Raw genomic sequence first — 21,395 nt, 5'->3', positions numbered from 1 at the left:
TGCTGCTCTCCCCTGATCCTTGTATATATGCTGCTCTCCCCTCATCCTTGTATACATGCTGCCCTCCCCTCATCCTTGTATATATGCTGCCTTCCCCTGATCCTTGTATATATGCTGCCCTCCCCTCATCCTTGTATACATGCTGCCCTCCCCTCATCCTTGTATATATGCTGCCTTCCCCTGATCCTTGTATATATGCTGCCCTCCCCTGATCCTTGTATATATGCTGCCCTCCCCCGATCCTTGTATATATGCTGCCCTCCCCTCATCCATGTATATATGCTGCCCTCCCCTCATCCATGTATATATGCTGCCCCCATCCTTGTATATATGCTGCCCCTTCCCCCCCATCCTTGTATATATGCTGCCCTCCCCTCATCCATGTATATATGCTGCCCTCCCCTCATCCATGTATATATGCTGCCCCCATCCTTGTATATATGCTGCCCCTTCCCCCCCATCCTTGTATATATGCTGCCCTCCCCCCATCCTTGTATATATGCTGGCCTCCACCCATCCTTGTATATATGCTGCCCTCCCCTCATCCTCGTATATATGCTCCCTCCCCCGGTCCATGTATATATGCTCCCTCCCCCGGTCCATGTATATATGTCCCCCCGCCCGTCCATGTATATATGCTCCCTCCGCCAGTCCATGTATATATGCTCCCTCCGCCAGTCCATGTATATATGCTCCCTCCCCAGTCCATGTATATATGCTCCCTCCCCCAGTCCATATATATATGCTCCCTCCCCCAGTCCATATATATATGCTCCCTCCCCCAGTCCATATATATATGCTCCCTCCCCCAGTCCATATATATATGCTCCCTCCCCCAGTCCATATATATATGCTCCCTCCCCCAGTCCATATATATATGCTCCCTCCCCCAGTCCATATATATATGCTCCCTCCCCCAGTCCATGTATATATGCTCCCCCCATAGTCCATGTATATATGCTCCCTCCCCCAGTCCATGTATATATGCTCCCCCCATAGTCCATGTATATATGCTCCCTCCCCCAGTCCATGTATATATGCTCCCCCCATAGTCCATGTATATATGCTCCCCCCATAGTCCATGTATATATGCTCCCCCCATAGTCCATGTATATATGCTCCCCCCATAGTCCATGTATATATGCTCCCCCCATAGTCCATGTATATATGCTCCCTCCCCCAGTCCATATATATATGCTCCCTCCCCCAGTCAATATATATATGCTCCCTCCCCCAGTCCATATATATATGCTCCCTCCCCCAGTCCATATATATATGCTCCCTCCCCCAGTCCATATATATATGCTCCCTCCCCCAGTCCATATATATATGCTCCCTCCCCCAGTCCATATATATATGCTCCCTCCCCCAGTCCATGTATATATGCTCCCCCCATAGTCCATGTATATATGCTCCCTCCCCCAGTCCATGTATATATGCTCCCCCCATAGTCCATGTATATATGCTCCCCCCATAGTCCATGTATATATGCTCCCTCTCCCAGTCCATGTATATATGCTCTCCCCCTTCCCCCAGCCTGCTGGCGCCGCTGTTCATCGCATATAAAAAAAAACCAAAACATAATAAACACTCCTACTCACTTTTGTTCTTCTCCCGCGCAGCGTCCTCTCCTGTAGCCGGTAGCTGACTCCAGCGTCCTAGCGACGGGGGCGCATGACGTCACTGCCATGCGCCCAGTCGCTTGTACGCTGATTGGCCAGCAGAGTGTATTGCAGCCCACGGGCCTGGCAAGTTCGTGCGCTGCAATACACTTCAGCTAGATGTGAGTCCGAGAACGCACATCTAGCTGAAGTAGCGGGGCTGGCTTCGGCACTCGGCGGGCTCAGAGTCCTCACCTGTCGGGCCCAATCCAGTAGCGCTAGTGCTGCCAGGTTCGCCAGCACTGGTCTATACGAACCAACAAAAACTTATCTGCGAGATAAAACATAAGGGATCATAAATAATGGTTCTGTCCTGAGGGACTACCTGGAAATAGAATCCCAGGTAGGTCTAATTCCCCTTTTCCAGTACATCCCTCCAGACAGCACACAGGAGTAAAACTAGTGAAATAGCACCGGGGAGGGGGAATACAGAAGCTCTAAAGGACCATAGTCCCGGGCAGATATAGAAACAGATCTGTACAATCAGAAGAAAATATAGGCAATGGAATCAATTTACAAAGTTCTTTAAAACCTATGAATTGCATCTCCAGATCCCTAAACAGGAACAATATGCCCGGTTTTACATCCATAATACCCCGGAAAAGCAAAGTCCTGATGAAACAGATTAGAAGGATGTATAATGCCAAATATTCAGCACAAAGGTAGTAAATTATACAGCAGAAATCGGACACCCGACTGTTGTACCACAACACCAATAATGAGCCGCAGTAACTGTGATAAATGAATTATATTTATAAACACCGCAGCCATAGAATAGACATTGAACACCTCTTATTTCACAGAAAAGGATGGTGGTGTCCACCGCCACGGCTGTAGTGAGGACGGCTATAGACCATTAATAAACACACATGTGCTTAATAAAACAGGACTGGTCTTTCACCGGTTCTCCTCGGCCCCAACTGAACTAAACCCTGAGTACAGACCAGCTTACCGTACCACAAGGAGTCCTACAGGACAGAGGCCTGGGTTGCTGAAAGACTTATCCAATACCCTTTAGGATATGGATAAATGGGCACAGCATTGGGATGTTTATACATTACATGTCCCGAAGCCCACTGGCATCTATTCTAAATCCATAAATCCCTAAATCTCAAGTCAGGAGTTGGACCACCACTGAAGCTAAAGAAATATTCAACCGCAGTCTGGCAGGTGACCTCCCCTGCCATTACCAACGCTGGGTTCATCATCAAACCATCTGGCAGAGGAGCGTGGTTCATCACTTCTGTGACACTTCCTAGCGCCTGCGCATAAGTTCCCTGCTCCACAAGGCTACACGGATTGCAGGGAGAAGATCGCCGTCCATACAAGTGAAACAGAGCAGGCGCGGGATCTGGCTGGGAACTGCACATCACTGGGCCCTGTGACGTGCAGGGGAGGTGGGTAGGGTATGAAAATAGGGCTAGTAGGCGGAGATTTCTTGGCGTCATTTAATAAAAAAAGCTATTACACAGAAACCAGACCAGTACTATGGGCCATACAGGTAAGTATAGATTCACATTTCTATAACCTGTATACCCATATTAGCGGTCTGAAAAGTCCCATGGGGTGACAGATTCCCTTTAATTAAAGAGAGAGTTTGGACACCGGGATTGATGAAAGTGGCCTCAATAAATGCACTTACCATCGGTCGTGCCATATATACAGGTGCTTCTCACAAAATTAATATATCTAAAAGATAATTTCAGTTCTTCAATCCAAAAAGTGAAACTCATATATAGAGTCATTACAAACAGAGTGATCTATTTCAAGTGTTTATTTCTGTTAATGTTGATGATTATGGCTTACAGCCAATGAAAACACAAAAGTCATTATCTCAGTAAATTTAAATAATTAACAAAAACACCTGCAAAGGCTTCCTAAGTGTTTAAAAAGGTGCCTTAGTCTGTTTAAGTAGGCTCCACAATCATAGGGAAGACAGCTGACTTGACAGATGTCCAGAAGGCAGTCATTGACACACTCCACAAGGAGGGTAAGCCACAAAAGGTCAATGGTAAAGAAGCTGGCTGTTCACAGAGGGCTGTATCCAAGCATATTAAGAGAAAGTTTAGTGAAAGGAAAAAGTGTAGTACAAAAAAGTGCACAAGCAACCGGGATAACCGCAGCCTTGAAAGGATTGTTAAGAGAAGGCCATTCAAAAATTTGGGAGAGATTCACAAGGAGTGGACTGCTGCTGGAGTCATTGCTTCAAGAGCCACCACACACAGACGTATCCAATACATGGGCTACAAGTATCGCATTCCTTGTGTCAAGCCACTCATGACCAATAGACAGCGCCAGAAGTGTCTTACCTGGGCCAAGGAGAAAAAGACCTGGACTGTTGCTCAGTAGTCCAAGGTGTTGTTTTCAGATGAAAGTAAATTTTGCATTTCATTTGGAAATCAAGCTCCCAGAGTCTGGAGGAAGAGTGGAGAGGCCACAATCCAAGCTGCTTGAGGTCTAGTGTGAAGTTTCCACAATCAGTGATGGTTTGGGGAGCTATGTCATCTGCTGGTGTAGGTCCACTGTGTTTTATCAAGACCAAAGTCGGCACAGCCGTCTACCAGGAAATTTTAGAGCACTTCATGCTTCGCTCTGTCTACAAGCTTTTTAGAGATGGAAACTTCATTCTCCAGCAGGACTTGGCACCTGTCCACACTGCCAAAAGTACCAATACCTTGTTTAAAAACAACAGTATCACTGTGCTTGATTGGCCAGCAAACTCGCCTAACCTTAACCCCATAGAGAATCTATGGGGTATTGTCAAGAGGAAGATGAGATACACCAGACCCAACAATGCAGATGAGCTGAAGGCTGCTATCAAAGCAACCCGGGCTTCCATAACACCTCAGCAGTTCCACAGGCTGATTGCCTCCATGTCACGCCGCATTGATGCAGTAATTGATGCAAAAGGAGCCCCGACCAAGTATTGAGTGCATTTACTGAACATACATTTCAGTACGCCAACATTTCGGACTTTAAAATCATTTTTCAAGCTGTTGTTATAAAGAATTCTAATTTACTGAGATAATGACTTTTGTGTTTTCATTGGTTGTAAGCCATAATCATCAACATTAACAGAAATAAACACTAGAAATAGATCACTCTGTTTGTAATGACTCTATATAATATATGAGTTTCACTTTTTGTAATGAAGAACGGAAATAAATTAACTTTTTGATGATATTCTAATTTAATGAGATGCACTTGTATATGTATAAGGGAAGAAAAATAAAATCACAAACTGTTTTGTTATATCCGTATATCCTAATACAGGACCTCGGTCAAACTCAGAGAGCTGGTAGAAAGAACCTTTCCCACAAGAGACAGACTGCATAACCAGGACTGGACTATATAACCAAGAAATTCAAATGGGTTTGAATTTGCACCTATACAAGAGACTTGTGCGGACTTATGCATAATTTTTTTTCTTGGTAAACGGGACAGGCTATTAAACTTAGGCTCACTCAGCTTGGAAAAACAAAGGCCTAAAGGCAAGTCCACTGCAATGTGCAAACATATGAAGAAACAGCAAATCTTCCCAATTATCTTTTACGCCTAGCTTGCAACACCGAAAACTGGCCAAACTCTATGTCTAGAGCACATATGTCAAACTCTGGTCCCCAGGATGAGTATATTAGGCCCCCGAGGCTGGGCTGGTCTCCTGCCCAGCATCACACTTTCAACTACACTGTGTGCAGAATTATTAGGCAAATGAGTATTTTGATCACATGAAACTTTTTATATATGTTGTCCTACTCCAAGCTGCATAGGCTTGAGAGCCAACTACCAATTAAGTAAATCTGGTGATGTGCATCTCTGTAATGAGGAAGGGTGTTGACTAATGACATCAACACCCTATATAAGGTGTGCTTAATTATTAGGCAACTTCCTTTCCTTTGGCAAAATGGGTGAGAAGAGATATTTGACGGGCTCTGAAAAGTCCAAAATTGTGAGATGTCTCGCAGAGGGATGTAGCAGTCTTGAAATTTCCCAACTTTTGAAGCGTGATCACCGAATAATCAAGCGTTTCATGGCAAATAGCCAACAGGGTCGCAAGAAGCGTGTTGGCCAAAAAAGGCGCAAAATAACTGCCCATGAATTGAGGAAAATCAAGCGTGAAGCTGCCAAGATGCCATTCGCCACCAGTTTTGCCATATTTCAGAGCTGCAACGTTACTGGAGTATCAAAAAGCACAAGGTGTGCGATACTCAGGGACATGGCCAAGGTAAGGAAGGCTGAAAAACGACCACCTTTGAATAAGAAACATAAGATAAAATGTCAAGAATGGGACAAGAAATATCTTAAGACTGATTTTTCAAAGGTTTTATGGACTGATGAAATGAGAGTGACTCTTGATGGACCAGATGGATGGGGCAGAGCGTGGATCAATAAAGGACAGAGAGCTCCACTCCACCTCAGACGCCAGCAAGGTGGAGGTGGGGTACCGGTATGGGCTGGTATCATCAAAGATGAACTTGTGGAACCTTTTCAGGGTTGAGGATGGAGTGAAGCTCAACTCCCAGACCTACTGCCAGTTTCTTGAAGACAACTTCTTCAAGCAGTGGTACTGGAAGAAGTTGGTACTGTTCAAGAAAAACATGATTTTCATGCAGAACAATGCTCCATCACATGCATCCGAATACTCCACAGCGTGGCTAGCCAGTAAAGGTCTAAAAGAAGAAAAAACAATGATATGGCCCCCTTGTTCACCTGATCTGAACCCCATAGAGAACCTGTGGTCCATCATAAAATGTGAGATCTACAGGGATGGAAAACCGTACACCTCTCGGAACAGTGTCTGGGAGGCAGAAAACATCAAGCAACTGACAGAATCTATGGATGGAGGGCTGTTGAGTGTCAACATAAAGAAAGGTGGCTATATTGATCACTAATTTTTTGGGTTTTTGTATGTCAGAAATGTTTATTTCTAAATTTTGTGCACTGATATTGGTTTACCTGGTGAAAATAAACAAGTGAGATGCTATTATATTTGGTTTTTATTAAGTTGCCTAATAATTCTGCACAGTAATAGTTACCTGCACAAATAGATATCCTCCTAAGATAGCCAAATCTAAAAAAAACCCCACTTCAACTTCCAAAAATATTAAGCTTGGATATTTATGAGTCTGTTGGGTTGATTGAGAACATAGTTGTTGATCAATAATAAAAATAATCCTCTAAAATACAAGTTGCCTAATAATTCTGCACACAGTGTATTTCTGCACCCTAGATGTCGATATACAACCCCTGGCAAAAATTATGGAATCAACGGGCTCGGAGGATGTTCATTCAGTTGTTTAATGTTGTTGAAGAAAAGCCGATCACAGACATGGCACAAAACTAAAGTCATTTCAAATGGCAACTTTGGGGCTTTAACCGGTTCAGGACCGCCCACTGTACATAAACGTCGGCGCTGCCCGGGCTCTGTGCAGCGCCGACGTTTAAAAACGGTGGGTGGTCCCGCAGCGCTCAGGACCCCCAGGGTCCTGCTAGCGCTGCGGTACCGGTTCAGAGCGATAGCTCTGACATGTGGCATCATGGGGACCTGAATGGATCAGGTCCCCATGATGTTAACCTGTTCCTATCTTCTAGATGCCGCGATCCATAGCGATCGCGGCATTTAAAAGATAGTGACAGCTGGTGGTCGGCGATCGGGACCCCCCACATACCTCAGGAGCGGCGGGGATCCCGGTGCTGTGACCTCTGACATCATCGAGACCTGATTGGCTCAGGTCTCGATGATGTCAGCGTCACACCAGCCAATCAGAGAGATCACCAGGGAAGTTTGTTTTAGCAACAAACTTTCCCGGCGATCTGCCTGATAAATACACTGTTTCTCCTCCGATCTCAGTGAGAGAGCAGAGGAGAAACAGTGTGACAAGAGCTGTGTCAGCCTTGCCACTGTGAAAGTAAAAAAAATAAATAAAAAAGAAAGTAAGAGTTAGGGTTAGTCAGTCCTGTCAGATCTATCAGTCAGTCAGTCCTGTCAGATCTATCAGTCAGTCAGTCCTGTCAGATCAGTCAGTCAGTCCTGTCAGATCAGTCAGTCAGTCCTGTCAGATCAGTCAGTCAGTCAGTCCTGTCAGATCTGTCAGTCAGTCAGTCCTGTCAGATCTGTCAGTCAGTCAGTCCTGTCAGATCAGTCAGTCCTGTCAGATCAGTCCAGTCAGTCAGTCCTGTCAGATCTGTCAGTCAGTCAGTCCTGTCAGATCAGTCAGTCCTGTCAGATCAGTCCTGTCAGATCTGTCAGTCCTGTCAGATCAGTCAGTCAGTCCTGTCAGATCAGTCAGTCAGTCCTGTCAGATCAGTCAGTCCTGTCAGATCAGTCAGTCCTGTCAGGTCAGTCAGTCCTGTCAGATCAGTCAGTCAGTCAGTCCTGTCAGATCAGTCAGTCAGTCCTGTCAGATCTGTCAGTCAGTCAGTCCTGTCAGATCTGTCAGTCAGTCAGTCCTGTCAGATCTGTCAGTCAGTCAGTCCTGTCAGTCAGTCAGTCCTGTCAGATCTGTCAGTCAGTCAGTCCTGTCAGATCAGTCAGTCCTGTCAGATCTGTCAGTCAGTCAGTCCTGTCAGATCTGTCAGTCAGTCAGTCCTGTCAGATCAGTCAGTCCTGTCAGATCAGTCAGTCCTGTCAGATCAGTCCTGTCAGATCTGTCAGTCAGTCAGTCCTGTCAGATCAGTCAGTCAGTCCTGTCAGATCAGTCAGTCAGTCCTGTCAGGTCAGTCAGTCCTGTCAGATCAGTCCGGTCAGTCCAGTCCGGTCAGTCCAGTCCGGTCAGTCCAGTCCGGTCAGTCCAGTCCGGTCAGTCCGGTCCGTTCAGTCCGGTCCGTTCAGTCCGGTCCGTTCAGTCCAGTCAAAAAATATAAAAATAAAATGGCCCGTCAGACTTATACCGCAGAGGAGGTGTATGCCCTGCTATGTTCTGACACTGATGACAGCGCAATCTCAGATGGAGATGTGGATTTTGAGGGCTTTAGTAGCGGCGACACTGAGAGCCCAGAAATGAGCAGTGATTCTGTTCCATCCTCAAGCCCAAGGACCAGTACAGCAATAGGGGCAAATAGCGCTACTGGAGAAACGTCACCAAATCAGGGAACACTGCCCAGTACAAGTGCTGTCCCTGCTACTAGTGAATTGGCGCACCCCAGTGTACAAGGGGCTTTGCCACATGATCTAGCATTTCCCAGATGGGAGGCTTCGGATTCGGCTGCTCCATTCAGCCCTGATTTCAACGCCACTCCTGGTATAAATGTGGAGGTGGAAGATTTTGGACCAATTCATTTTTTTAATTTGTTTTTTACAGACAGCTTGCTAGAGCATATTGTCGTGCAAACAAATTTATATGCATCCCAATTCATAAGCCAGAATCCCCGATCTTACTATGCTAGGGCAAATTTATGGACACCAACTAATGTCCCGGAAATAAAAAAATTTTTAGGACTTACATTTGCCATGGGGCTTGTTAAAAAACCGAGCATTCGATCCTACTGGTCCAACCACCCTGTTCAAGCCACCCCTATGTTTTCAGTCATTCTGCCTAGGACCCGTTATGAAATGCTCATGCGGTTTTGGCATTTTAACGACAATAGTCAATGCCTGCCCAGAAATGCCCCAGAACATGACAGGTTATATAAAATTAGACCCATCATTGAAAATTTGTCAGAAAAATTCTTAAGCCTCTACACCCCAACACAAAATATTTCTATAGATGAGTCCCTCGTAAAATTCAAAGGAAGACTGCACCTCAAGCAATTTATCCCATCTAAAAGGGCAAGGTTTGGAATAAAGCTCTATAAAATGTGCGAAAGTTCAACCGGATACACATCCGCTTTTCGCATATATGAGGGGAAAGACAGCCAACTAAACCCACCAGGATGCCCTACTTATCTGGGGACATCTGGAAAAATTGTTTGGGAGCTGATAAGTCCATTTTTTCAAAAAGGCTACAATCTATATGTGGACAATTATTACACCAGCATACCCCTATTTAAAAGTCTGGTTGAACACAACATCGGGGCTTGTGGGACCATCCGTAAAAACCGTCAGGGGTTACCACAACCATTGGTCAACCAAAAGTTTCAAAAGGGGCAGTCAGGGGCTGTACGCAACGGAGAGCTGCTTGCCCTGAAATATAGGGATAAGAGGGATATTTTTGTCCTCAGCTCGATCCACACAGATGCCACAAGGGCCACTGTAGAACTAGGATCCACCACTCCGAAGCAAAAACCTGTGTCAGTCATTGACTACAACAAACACATGGGGGGTGTGGACCTTGCAGACCAGGTTCTACAGCCATACCAGGTATCAAGAAAGTCCTATACCTGGTATAAAAAGTTGGTTATTTATTTGTTTCAGGTGGCCACATACAATTCTTTTGTGTTGTACAAAAAAGCAGGAAATTCAGATCCTTTTCTTGATTATCAAGAAAAGGTAATTGAAAATCTTGTCTTTCAAAGTGTTAGCCCCGCTCATCCATTAGAATCTGAGGATGTGAAAAGACTCACTGAGCGACATTTTATTGCACTTATTCCAGCAACGGAAACAAGAAGGAACCCCCAGAAAAGATGTCGTGTATGTACTAAGAGAGGAATGAGGCGTGATACCCGCTACTATTGCCCACAATGCCCATCATTGCCAGCCTTATGCGTCACTGACTGCTTTAAAATCTACCACACAGAACCACGTTTTTAAACTGTAAAAATGTATCCCAATTTGTCATTCAAACATTTGGTTCATTTAGTGAATGACATATTCGAGTAGAGCTCACTTAATTTCCAGGGGGGGTTCTCCAGAATCTAAACCTTCCATTGCGTGCTTGTTTCTGGAAATCATCCATCGAGTTAAAATGGTCACTAAACCCATAGATGAATTTCCAGAGGGGTGTCATTTCCAAAATGGGGTCACTTCAGGGGGGATTCTTTAGCTCTGGTACTCTGAAAAGTGCCAGAACAGCATAATCCCCCCTGAAGTGACCCCATTATGGAAATGACACCTCTGTGGGAATTCATCTATGGGTTTAGTGACCATTTACCTATCTACTTATTTTCCCACCATTAGATTAATTTATACAGAGGAGTAGATTGTAAAATTCGGTCACTTGTTGTGGGTTTCCTCTGTTTAGGCACCTCAGGGGCTCTCCAAATGCAACATGGCGTCCGCTATCCATTCCAGTCAAATTTCCATTCCAAAAGTCAAATGGCGCTCCTTACCTTCCGAGCCATGCCGTGCGCCCAAACAGTGGCTTTGCACCACATATGGGGTATCAGCGTGCTCAGGAGAAATTGCACAACACATTTTGGGGTCCATTTTTTCTGGCTGCCCTTGTGAAAATTAAAAATTTGAGGCTAAAGTAGCAGTTTTGTGTTAAAAATGTGTTTTTTTATTTTCACCCTTCAACATTATAAAATTCTGTGAAGCCCCTGGGGGTTCAAGGTGCTCACCACACATCTAGATAAGTTCCTTGAGGGGTCTAGTTTCCAAAATGGGGTGACTTGTTGGGGGTTTCCTCTGTTTAGGCACCTCAGGGGCTCTCCAAATGCAACATGGCGTCCGCTATCGATTCCAGTCAAATTTCCATTCCAAAAGTCAAATGGCGCTCCTTACCTTCCGAGCCATGCCGTGCGCCCAAACAGTGGCTTTGCACCACATATGGGGTATCAGCGTGCTCAGGAGAAATTGCACAACACATTTTGGGGTCCATTTTTTCTGGCTGCCCTTGTGAAAATTAAAAATTTGAGGCTAAAGTAGCAGTTTTGTGTTAAAAATGTGTTTTTTTATTTTCACCCTTCAACATTATAAAATTCTGTGAAGCCCCTGGGGGTTCAAGGTGCTCACCACACATCTAGATAAGTTCCTTGAGGGGTCTAGTTTCCAAAATGGGGTGACATGTTGGGGGTTTCCTCTGTTTAGGCACCTCAGGGGCTCTCCAAATGCAACATGGCGTCCGCTATCGATTCCAGTCAAATTTCCATTCCAAAAGTCAAATGGCGCTCCTTACCTTCCGAGCCATGCCGTGCGCCCAAACAGTGGCTTTGCACCACATATAGGGTATCAGCATGCTCAGGAGAAATTGCACAACACATTTTGGGGTCCATTTTTTCTGGCTGCCCTTGTAAAAATTAAAAATTTGAGGCTAAAGTAGCAGTTTTGTGAAAAAAAGTTAAATGTTCATTGTTTTCTTCCACATTCCAAAAATTCCCGTGAAACACCTGAAGGGTTAATAAACTTCTTGAATGTGGTTTTGAGCACCTTGAGGGGTGCAGTTTTTAGAATGGTATCACTTTTGGGTATTTTCTGTCATAAAGGCTCCTCAAAGTCACTTCAAATAAGATGTGGTCCCTAAAAAAATGTTTTTGTAAATTTTGTTGTAAAAATGAGAAATCGCTAATCAACTTTTAACCCTTATAGCTTCCTAACAGAAAAAAATTTTGGTTCCAAAATTGTGCTGATGTGAAGTAGACATGTGGGAAATGTTATTCATTAACTATTTTGTGTGACATATCTCTCTGATTTAAGGGCATGAAAATTCAAAGTTTGAAAATTGCAAAATTTTCAAAATTTTTGCCAAATTTCCGATTTTTTCACAAATAAACGCAAGTGATATCGAAGAAATTTTACCACTATCATGAAGTACAATATGTCACAAAAAAAACAATCTCAGAATCAGGGGGATCCGTTGAAGCGTTCCAGAGTAATTACCTCATAAAGTGACAGTGGTCAGAATTGAAAAAATTGGCCCGGTCACGAAGGCAAAAACAGGCTCTGGCGCGAAGTGGTTAAGAAACACTAAAAGAAATCAAGATTAAAAATGTGGTACTCCGTAAGGGTAATTTTTTCAGACCAAGTAGAGGGAAAAAATTATGGAATCACTCAATTCTGAGGAAAAAATTATGGAATCACCCTGTAAATTTTCATTTCCAAAACTAACACCCGCATCAAATTAGATCTGCTCGCTAGTCTGCATCTAAAGAGGAGTTATCACACCTTGGAGAGCTGTTGCACCAAGTGGACTGACATGAATCATGGCTTCAACACGAGAGATGTCAATTGAAACAAAGGAGAGGATTATCAAACTCTTAAAAGAAGTTAAATCATCACGCAATGTTGCAAAAGATGTTGGTTGTTCACAGTCAGCTGTGTCTAAAATCTGGACCAAATAAACAACATGGGAAGGTTGTTAAAGGCAAACATACTGGTAGACCAAGGAAGACATCAAAGCGTCAAGACCGGAAGCTTAAAGCAATTTGTCTCCAAAACAGGAAATGCACAACAAAACAAATGAGGAACGCATGGGAGAAAACTGGAGTCAATGTCTGTGACTGAACTGTAAGAAACCGCCTAAAGGAAATGGGTTTTTACATACAGAAAAGCTAAACATAAGCCATCATTAACACCTAAACAGAAAAAAACAAGTTTACAATGGGCTAAGGAAAAGCAATCGTGGACTGTGGACGACTGGATGAAAGTCATATTCAGTGATGAATCGCGAATCTGCATTGGGCAAGGTGATGATGCTGGAACTTTTGTTTGGTGTCGTTCCAATGAGATTTAGAAGATGACTGCATGAAGAGAACATGCAAATTTCCACAGTCATTGATGATATGGTGCGGCATGTCAGGTAAAGGCACTGGGGAGATGGCTGTCATTACATCTTCAATAAATGCCCAAGTTTACATTGATATTTTGGACAGTTTTCTTATCCCATCAATTGAAAGGAGGTTTTGGGATGAGGACATCATTTTTCAAGATGATAATGCATCCTGCCATAGAGCAAAAACTGTGAAAACATTCCTTGAAAGAAGACACATAAGGTCAATGTCATGGCCTGCAAATAGTCCGGATCTCAATTCAATTGAAAATCTTTGGTGGAAGTTGAAGAAAATGGTCCATGACAAGGCTCCAACCTGCAAAGCTGATCTGGCAACAGCAGTCAGAGAAAGTTGGAGCCAGATTGATGAAGAGTACTGTTTGTCACTCATTAAGTCCATGCCTCAGAAACTGCAAGCTGTTATTAAAGCCAGAGGTGGTGCAACAAAATACTAGTGATGTATTGGAGTGTTCTTTTGTGTGTTTGTTTTCTTGATTTCTTTTAGTGTTTCTTAAAGCCCTAAAGTTGCCATTTGAAATTACTTTAGTTTTGTGCCATGTCTGTGATCTGCTTTTTTTAACAACATTAAACAACTGAATGAACATCCTCCGAGCCCGGTGATTCCATAATTTTTGCCAGGGGTTGTAGTTGAAAGCAGAGAAGGAGGAGGGAGTGTCGGTGTCATTCCCCCTCTGCGCTTGACAGCGGGCGCGATGAAGTCATTACAACGCGCCCGCTGTGCCTAGGTGTGCAGAGGATCTGAATACACCATGAAACCATACTCTATGGAGCACTATGTGGCGCCATTATACTGTATGCAGGGCTGTGTGGGCCCATTATACTCTATGGAGCACTATGTGGGGCCATTATACGGTATGGAGCACTATGTGGCGCCATTATAGTGTATGGAGTACTCTTTGTGGCCATTATACTGTATGGAGGGCTGTGTGGGGATTACAGTTAGAGAATCATAATGTGATGGGGGTCACCATTCTTTGTCAGGGATATTGAGGGAGGGGGCTATAGTAGGGTCATCACACCATGTGTGTGGAGGAATTCACTGTGGGGGTATTATTCTGTCTTTGGGGGCACTTATTTGCATCATACTTTTATCTATATTATTCAAGGTTTTTTATCCTTTCTTATTACATATATGAATTAGACCATTGGGTAATATGCTTTTTACTGCTCTTACATAACAATTATTCCAATATTTTATTCTAAGATCTATTAATTAAATGTACTTTGTTCATGGGACAGCCCCTTTAAGTTTGTTTCCATATGAAAAAGTTCATCGTTATATTTGACTAGATGGTGGCCCGATTCTAACGCATCGGGTATTCTAGAATATGTATGCGGCCGACCGGGCGCGACCAATCAGCGAAGCAGCGTTTAAATTTCGTGCCAATATCGCTGATTGATCGCGGCCAGCGGCCGCGACCAATCAGCGAACCGTGTTAGTGAGGACCGGGGAGCGGCGCTGCCTGTGCGGGTACTTCCGCTGCGAGCAGCCGGGGGCCGCTGATTTCCCAATGGCAAGTGTGAAGGGAGGACCGGGGAGCGAGGCCGCCGGTTGGGGTACTTCTGCTGCGAGCAGCAGGGAGATGACCAGCTAGCACCGGTCATCTCCCGGCTGCGTCGCCGCTGATCTACCGACGGTGGCCGGTGGCCGCGACCACTCAGCGAACCGTGTTAGTGAGGACCGGGGAGCGGCGTGCCTGTGCGGGTACTTCTGCTGCAAGCAGCCGGAAGATGACCAGCTAGCGCCGGCGGCCGCCACCAATCAACAACAAGCGCAGTCCGGCCGCGAATTGGCGCCGGATTTGAAACACGCTTCGCTGATTGGTCGCACCCGCCCGGCCGCAACCAATCAGCGATATTGGCGCGAAATTTAAAACACCGCTTCTCTGAATCAGCGACTGGCGCAGCCCGGCCGCGAATTGGCGCCGGATTTGAAACACGCAGGCCACCGTCGGGAGATCATCTCCCGGCTGCTCACCGCAGAAGTACCCCGACCGGCGGCCTCGCTCCTTGGTCCTCCCTTCACACTTGCCGTCGGGAGACCCCGCATCGCCGCTGACCTCCATGATCTCCCGACGGCAAGTGTGAAGGGAGGACCAGGGAGCGAGGCCGCCGGTCGGGGTACTTCTGCTGCGAGCAGCCGGGAGATGACCGGCTAGCACCAGTCATCTCCTGGCTGCGTTGCCGCTGATCTCCCGAAGGTGGCCTGCGTGTTTCAAATCCGGCGCCAATTCGCGGCCGGGCTATGCCAGTCGCTGATTCAGAGAAGCGGTGTTTTAAATTTCACGCCAATATCGCTGATTGGTCGCACCCGCCCGGCCGCGACCAATCAGCGAAGCGTGTTTCAAATCCGGCGCCAATTCGCGGCCAGACTGCGCTCGTTGCTGATTGGTGGCAGCCGCGCCCAATCAGGACAGCGGTGCTTTAAATTTTGTGCCAATATCTCTGATTGGTCACGGGCGGCGGGCACGACCAATCAGCGAACCGTGTGAGTGAGGACTGGGGAGCGGCGCTGCCTGTGCGGGTATTTCCGCTGTGAGCAGCAGGGAGATGACCGGCTAGCGACAGTCATCTCCCGGCTGCATCGCCACTGACCTCCATGCGGCTACCGTCGGGAGATCAGCGGCTAGGGCTCATCGCAAGTGAGTACACCCCCCTGTATTCTCAGTATGTTATATATACACAGCGCTCATCGTGAGTACAACCCCCTGTATTCTCAGTACGTTATACATACAGCGCTCAGCATAAGTGACCACACCACCCGTATTCTCAGTACATTATTTGTATAGTGCTCAGCATAAGTGAGTACACCCCCTGTATTCTCAGTACACTATATATACAGCACTCAACATAAGTACACCACCTTTATTCTCAGTACGCTATACACACAGCGCTCAGCGTGAGTATACCCCCCTGAATTCTCAGTACGCTACATCTACAGCGCTCAACGTAAGTGAGTACACCCCCATGTATTCTCAGTATGTCATACATACAGCGCTCAGCGTGAGTACACCCTTTCAGTATTCTCAGTACATTATATCTACAGCGCTCAGCGTGAGTACACCACCCTGTATTCTCAGAACGTTATACATACAGCGCTCAGCGTAATTGAGTACACCCCCTGTATTCTAAGTACGTTATACACACAGTGCTCAGCCTAAGTGAGTACACCCCCTGTATTCGCAGTACGTTACATCTATAGCGCTTAGCATAAGTGAGTACACCCCCTGTAGTCTCAGTACGTTATACATAGAGTGCTCAGCATGAGTACAGCCCCCTGTATTCTCAGTACGCTATACATACAGCTCTCAGCTTGAGTACACCCCCCTGTATTCTCAGTACGTTATACACACAGCGCTTAGCGTAACTGAGTACACCCCCCTGTATTCCAGTACATTATACATACAGCGCTCAGCGTGAGTACACCCCCCTGTATACTCAGTACGTTATACATACAGCGCTCAGCGTAAGTGAGTACACCTCCCTGTATTCTAAGTACGTTATACACACAGCGCTCAGCATAAGTGAGTACACCCCCTGTATTCTCAGTACTTTATACATACAGCGCTCAGCGTGAGTACAGCCCTCTGTATTCTCAGTATGTTATATATACAGCGTTCAGCAACGGTGAGTACACCGCCCTGTATTCTCAGTACATCTTATATATGCTGGATGTGTCTTTCTGTCCAAGGCCGGGATGGGTGGCGCCTGCGTAGTGAAGCGCCGAAGTCAGCATGTGTGCATACCACATTTTGGAGCCATTTTATTGAAGACACTGTATATGCGAATTCGCAGACAATGTCTTTAAAAAAAAATGGCGCAGGATAGCACGTGCTGGCTCCAGCACCATTATAAAATTAAAAATGTACCAATAAAAATGCTCGACATCTTTATACCCTCCCCCACATTCGGACTATAAGACGCACCCCCCACTTTTCTGCAAAATTTTGGAAGAAAAAAGTGTGTCTTATAGACCGAAAAATGCGATAATTTCCTTCATTATTTATTGTCAAGTGAAATCTGTAAAGGCAGAATTAGTTCCCTATAAAAACATTCAATTAATCGACTTTCAGAAGAGAATAAATTCTGGGAATCAGATCTTGGATTTATCTTAAACAATGGGAAATAATTGTAAATTCTGCTAATGTTCTTCTCTACGTCACATGAGAGAATGTTCCAGTCTATGGTTATTCACAGGTTGCTCCGTCCCCGGCTTTTATACAGAAGATCGGATATATTAAATATTCTAGATGTCTCATTGTAACTCGGAGGCGGCAGATTTATCTCATATGTATTGGGACTGCCGGGAAATTAGGGAATTTTGAGAACCAGTTATCACATTTGTTGCTGAGAGGCTGAATATTGTTTTGTCATTTAATTATTTTATAGAAGTCAAGATGGGTTGTCCTACTAAGGATCTAATTACTTCACGGTTGTTATCTGTAAGGGGAATGATGTTTAAGGACTGGATAACTTCTAAAAATACATTTTTCTAACAACAGCTTGCGCCAAGTTACACGTCCCAATAAATTAATTGCTGAGAAAAGTAGAAGAAAAGAGTTTAGGAAATATGGGCAAGAATTATGGATTGAAGGGTTTTCTCTTCTTTTCTCTCTTCTGAATGGGGGGGTGTTGGGGAAGCGTTTAAATAGAAATAGAAAGGAGAAAGAAAATGATAATTGCATTATATTTCTTGTGTTTGTGTCTACTGTTTATATTTGAGCATATAAATAAAAAGGACTTGGACTGGTGTCTCGTCATGAAAGCAAGGTCCACCATACAGATTATAGTTTTCTTCACATGATTTTCTATGTTGTCAGCACATTCTACGTACGCTGTCACTTGGCTTTGCAGTTTAGAGATCTGGGAAGGTAAGGGTCAGCATCTTCTAACTCTAGGTAGTAGGTGCATTCTCCGGGCTGTAAGCTCTGGCCGGAACAGGTCTCACTCCAACAGAAGGACTTCCAATGCCCAAAGTAATGGGGACAGTTAGGGTTTAGCAGAATGGGGACTGCTTGATTGTAATCTGGTCGGACTACACCACCGATAAAGCAGCCACAGCCATTGACTGAGAAAAATCTGTAATTTCTCTACATTTAGTGGTTACTACTCACCTGTGCTGTTATCTGTAGGAATCTCTTCTTTACTTCGCTCATCACCCCTCACATATGTCTCTGTCGTAATAATATGGGTCAGATCTTTACCCTGAAACACATATTTTAAAAGTTACAGACAGCTGGAGGAGTCACATTTATGATCAGCTCTAATCCTGCCATCTCCACCGTTCTCATTACACAAGTATAAAACATATAATACTGGTGGATAAAACAAGACTGAACACAAGACCTTCACAGCCATCTACACATCATGGGGGAGATCTCATCACACCTTCTCTCCATCTACCTGATGATCTTGAGAAACATTGGGATTTTCTTCTGTACAGTCCTGAGGAAGAAGAGGACGGGGACATCTCTCTGGTGTTGTCCTTTTACCAGATAGAACTGGAGGAAACACATACAGGGACTGAATTCATTATTTACATACAGATAATTATAGGCCGTGTGTATTTAGTTCTGTCTATTACCTGGTGATGTGAGGGGCTGGGAAACCTCAATCATGACGTCCTTGTACAGATCTTTGTGTCCTTCTAAATACTCCCACTCCTCCATGGAGAAATAGATGGTGACATCTTGACACCTTATAGGAACCTGACACATACAATGATACCGTCATCCCCCTAATCCCTTCATAGCATTACTGTATAATGTCCCAGCATTCCCAGCAGTGTCACCTCTCCAGTCAGCAGCTCAATCATCTTGTAGATGAGTTCTAGGATCTTCTGGTCATGGATGTCCTCATGTATCAGGGGGTGAGGTGGAGGCCCCGTGATTGGGCTCAGGGGTCTTCCCCGTCCCTCAGACACAGGGGCCTGACAGTGCTCACTAGAGGTCTTCTTCACTACTGTGTAATCCTGGTTATGGAGAGACACATTAATAAATCTCACTACAGACATTTCCAGAGTCCTCACCTCTCCAGTTCTGTCCATCTGTTATTTCCATAGATAAGAATGATGTAATGTGACGTCATCAGAATCTCTCACCTCTCCAGTAAGCCGGAAGAGGATCTCTAGGGTGAGGTGTAATATCCTCTCTGCCATCTTGTCTCTGTCAATATCCATCCTTGATGGGTTAATCAGGAAAATTATCTTATTTTCTCTTCACTGAAAGGATCTGATGTTGTAGAGACCTGAATGGGAAGATGATGAGCTGATGTAAAATCATAAAGAATCCTGTGTAAAAATACTGGAGATAATAAGGGGAACATATGAGGACATATAATGTGTATATCTTTTATTCTTAAATTATATACGCTCCATCAATAGTTGAATTGGTGACCTTGTCCCATTCACTGGATATTTTGCTTCAGCCACTGATTGGCTGTAGAGATCATATGTGTCCAGAAAACATAGAAACTGTCAGGTAACTCAGCAGCGGTGGTATAGTGGTTGTGGGGGATCATTAATGTGAGTAATAATGTTTTTATTATTTTCCAGTCTTCAGTTTTCTTTCTTTCTTCATATCTAATAATAAAACCTATATATTTAGGCCACACACAACAAGCAGTTTCTTCCTCGGAGTCGGCAGCTGAATACGTTTCTTATAGACTCATCTTCCATAATACTAATTCTCGTCTCATTTACTAACACTGGAATCAGCATTAGAAATACTGCAGGAGATATTCATTACACGTGAAAGCGAAATAATTACTTCATGATGAGGACAACATCTTCATTTTCTAATAAGACTCTATAAAACACACCTGGCCAGAGTTAGAGATGGGCGAACCTGAACAGAAATGTTCAGCGTTCGTACCAGATAGTCACTGTTCGGGTCTGAATGCCGAACACTAATTATTTTCAATGGGGTTCGGGTGCTGTTCTGGTACCAGAACAGAACTTTTACAAAAGATCAGGTCAGGTACAAGAATCCAAACTTCTATTGGTCCCCCCATCCCTAGCCAGAGTCCGTCACTGACTATATCACTACCAAGCTGCCTGTATGAATGTTTCCCGACTTCCCCGGGCTGTAATCTTGTATCGTGTTAGATCTCATGTCTGATTCAAACACAGAAGCTTGAGACATTTTTGTTTCCAGAAACACCACGGACAAGTATTATTTGTAACCTACAGCAGTAACTGTTAGAAAGTCTACATGGACAGTGTTGTGGCCTTTTTTAAATGTTTTTTTTCCTCTGGGTATTTTATTTTTTCCTGCCATTTTCGCCTGAAGTTTCTCTATATTACAAAAAAAATCGCAAGTGTTAAAATGTTACAAAATAAAATTGCCAGGAACAATTTTTGTAAATACACTGGAAGAAGCACAAGACACATTGTGCTTCTTTTTGTCATTTTTTTTAATCTAATGTTTAACATCTAACTCTTTTTGGCACCACAACGTTCATGTTTGTCACATGGATGGTATGGGCTCGGTTGCATCTATAATCCCGGCTCTTTATTAATTTGTTTCAGACAAAAGCAACCATAAATATTTGTCTGTGTCACAGAAGAACAGATCTCACAACTTTCCAGCCTTTACATAGTAATTTTCCTCCTGCTGAAGTCCTAGATTCCTCTTCCATTGCCCCTATAAAGTATGACGTCAATAAAAGTGCCCCCCAAACACAGTATGATACCCCCGTGTTGCATTCTTCCACATTAGCCTCCACATGCACAGTATAATGACCCTATTGTACTCCACTTCAACTCCCAAGGCAAAGTATGGTGACCCTACCACAGTATGATCCCCCAACTGTGACTGTGCTAGGGTCACCATACTTTGCCTTGGGAGTTGAATTAGGCCCTGCCACAGGCAGAGAGTAATAAGATACCTCTTAGGCCCCATAAACATTAGACTAAATTCAGGTAAATCTGCTGATAATAATAATAATGATAGCGATTTATTTGAGCAGGATCGGCTGCCTAATGTATATGGAGGCCTCCTGACAGATGATAGGTGAGTGAAGGATCAGTTATGCTTTATTACAGAGGTCGATCCTTTAGTTCTCCCTGGAGATAATCCTCTGCCACAGGAATCTGCCAGCAGCTCTCTCATACAGACCACAGGAAGGT

The 21,395-nt window shown here is 44.4% G+C and overlaps 1 protein-coding gene across 3 annotated transcripts in view; it reads right to left on the bottom strand.

Annotated features, from left to right (window-relative positions):
• The window catches only part of LOC141270664 (oocyte zinc finger protein XlCOF7.1-like), a 53,721-nt gene that overhangs the window by 15,003 nt on the left and 17,323 nt on the right, over window positions 1-21,395 (bottom strand). For all 3 annotated transcript variants that reach the window (XM_073680758.1, XM_073680761.1, XM_073680760.1), the window contains exons 2-6: window positions 19,368-19,513; window positions 19,059-19,238; window positions 18,852-18,975; window positions 18,671-18,768; window positions 18,382-18,472 (exon numbers count right to left, since the gene is read on the bottom strand). In XM_073680758.1, the coding sequence (XP_073536859.1) occupies window positions 18,382-18,472; window positions 18,671-18,768; window positions 18,852-18,975; window positions 19,059-19,238; window positions 19,368-19,445 (571 nt within the window). In that variant the 5' untranslated portion in view covers window positions 19,446-19,513. The remainder of the gene's footprint in view (window positions 1-18,381; window positions 18,473-18,670; window positions 18,769-18,851; window positions 18,976-19,058; window positions 19,239-19,367; window positions 19,514-21,395) is intronic.

This window comes from Phyllobates terribilis, unplaced genomic scaffold, assembly GCF_046119375.1.
Source record: "Phyllobates terribilis strain yellow unplaced genomic scaffold, ASM4611937v1 Scaffold_5__5_contigs__length_657084704, whole genome shotgun sequence".
NCBI classification, from domain to species: domain Eukaryota; kingdom Metazoa; phylum Chordata; class Amphibia; order Anura; family Dendrobatidae; genus Phyllobates; species Phyllobates terribilis.
The sequence above is the reverse complement of the archived record's forward strand: the minus strand, read 5'-3'. Positions and strand labels throughout refer to the sequence as shown.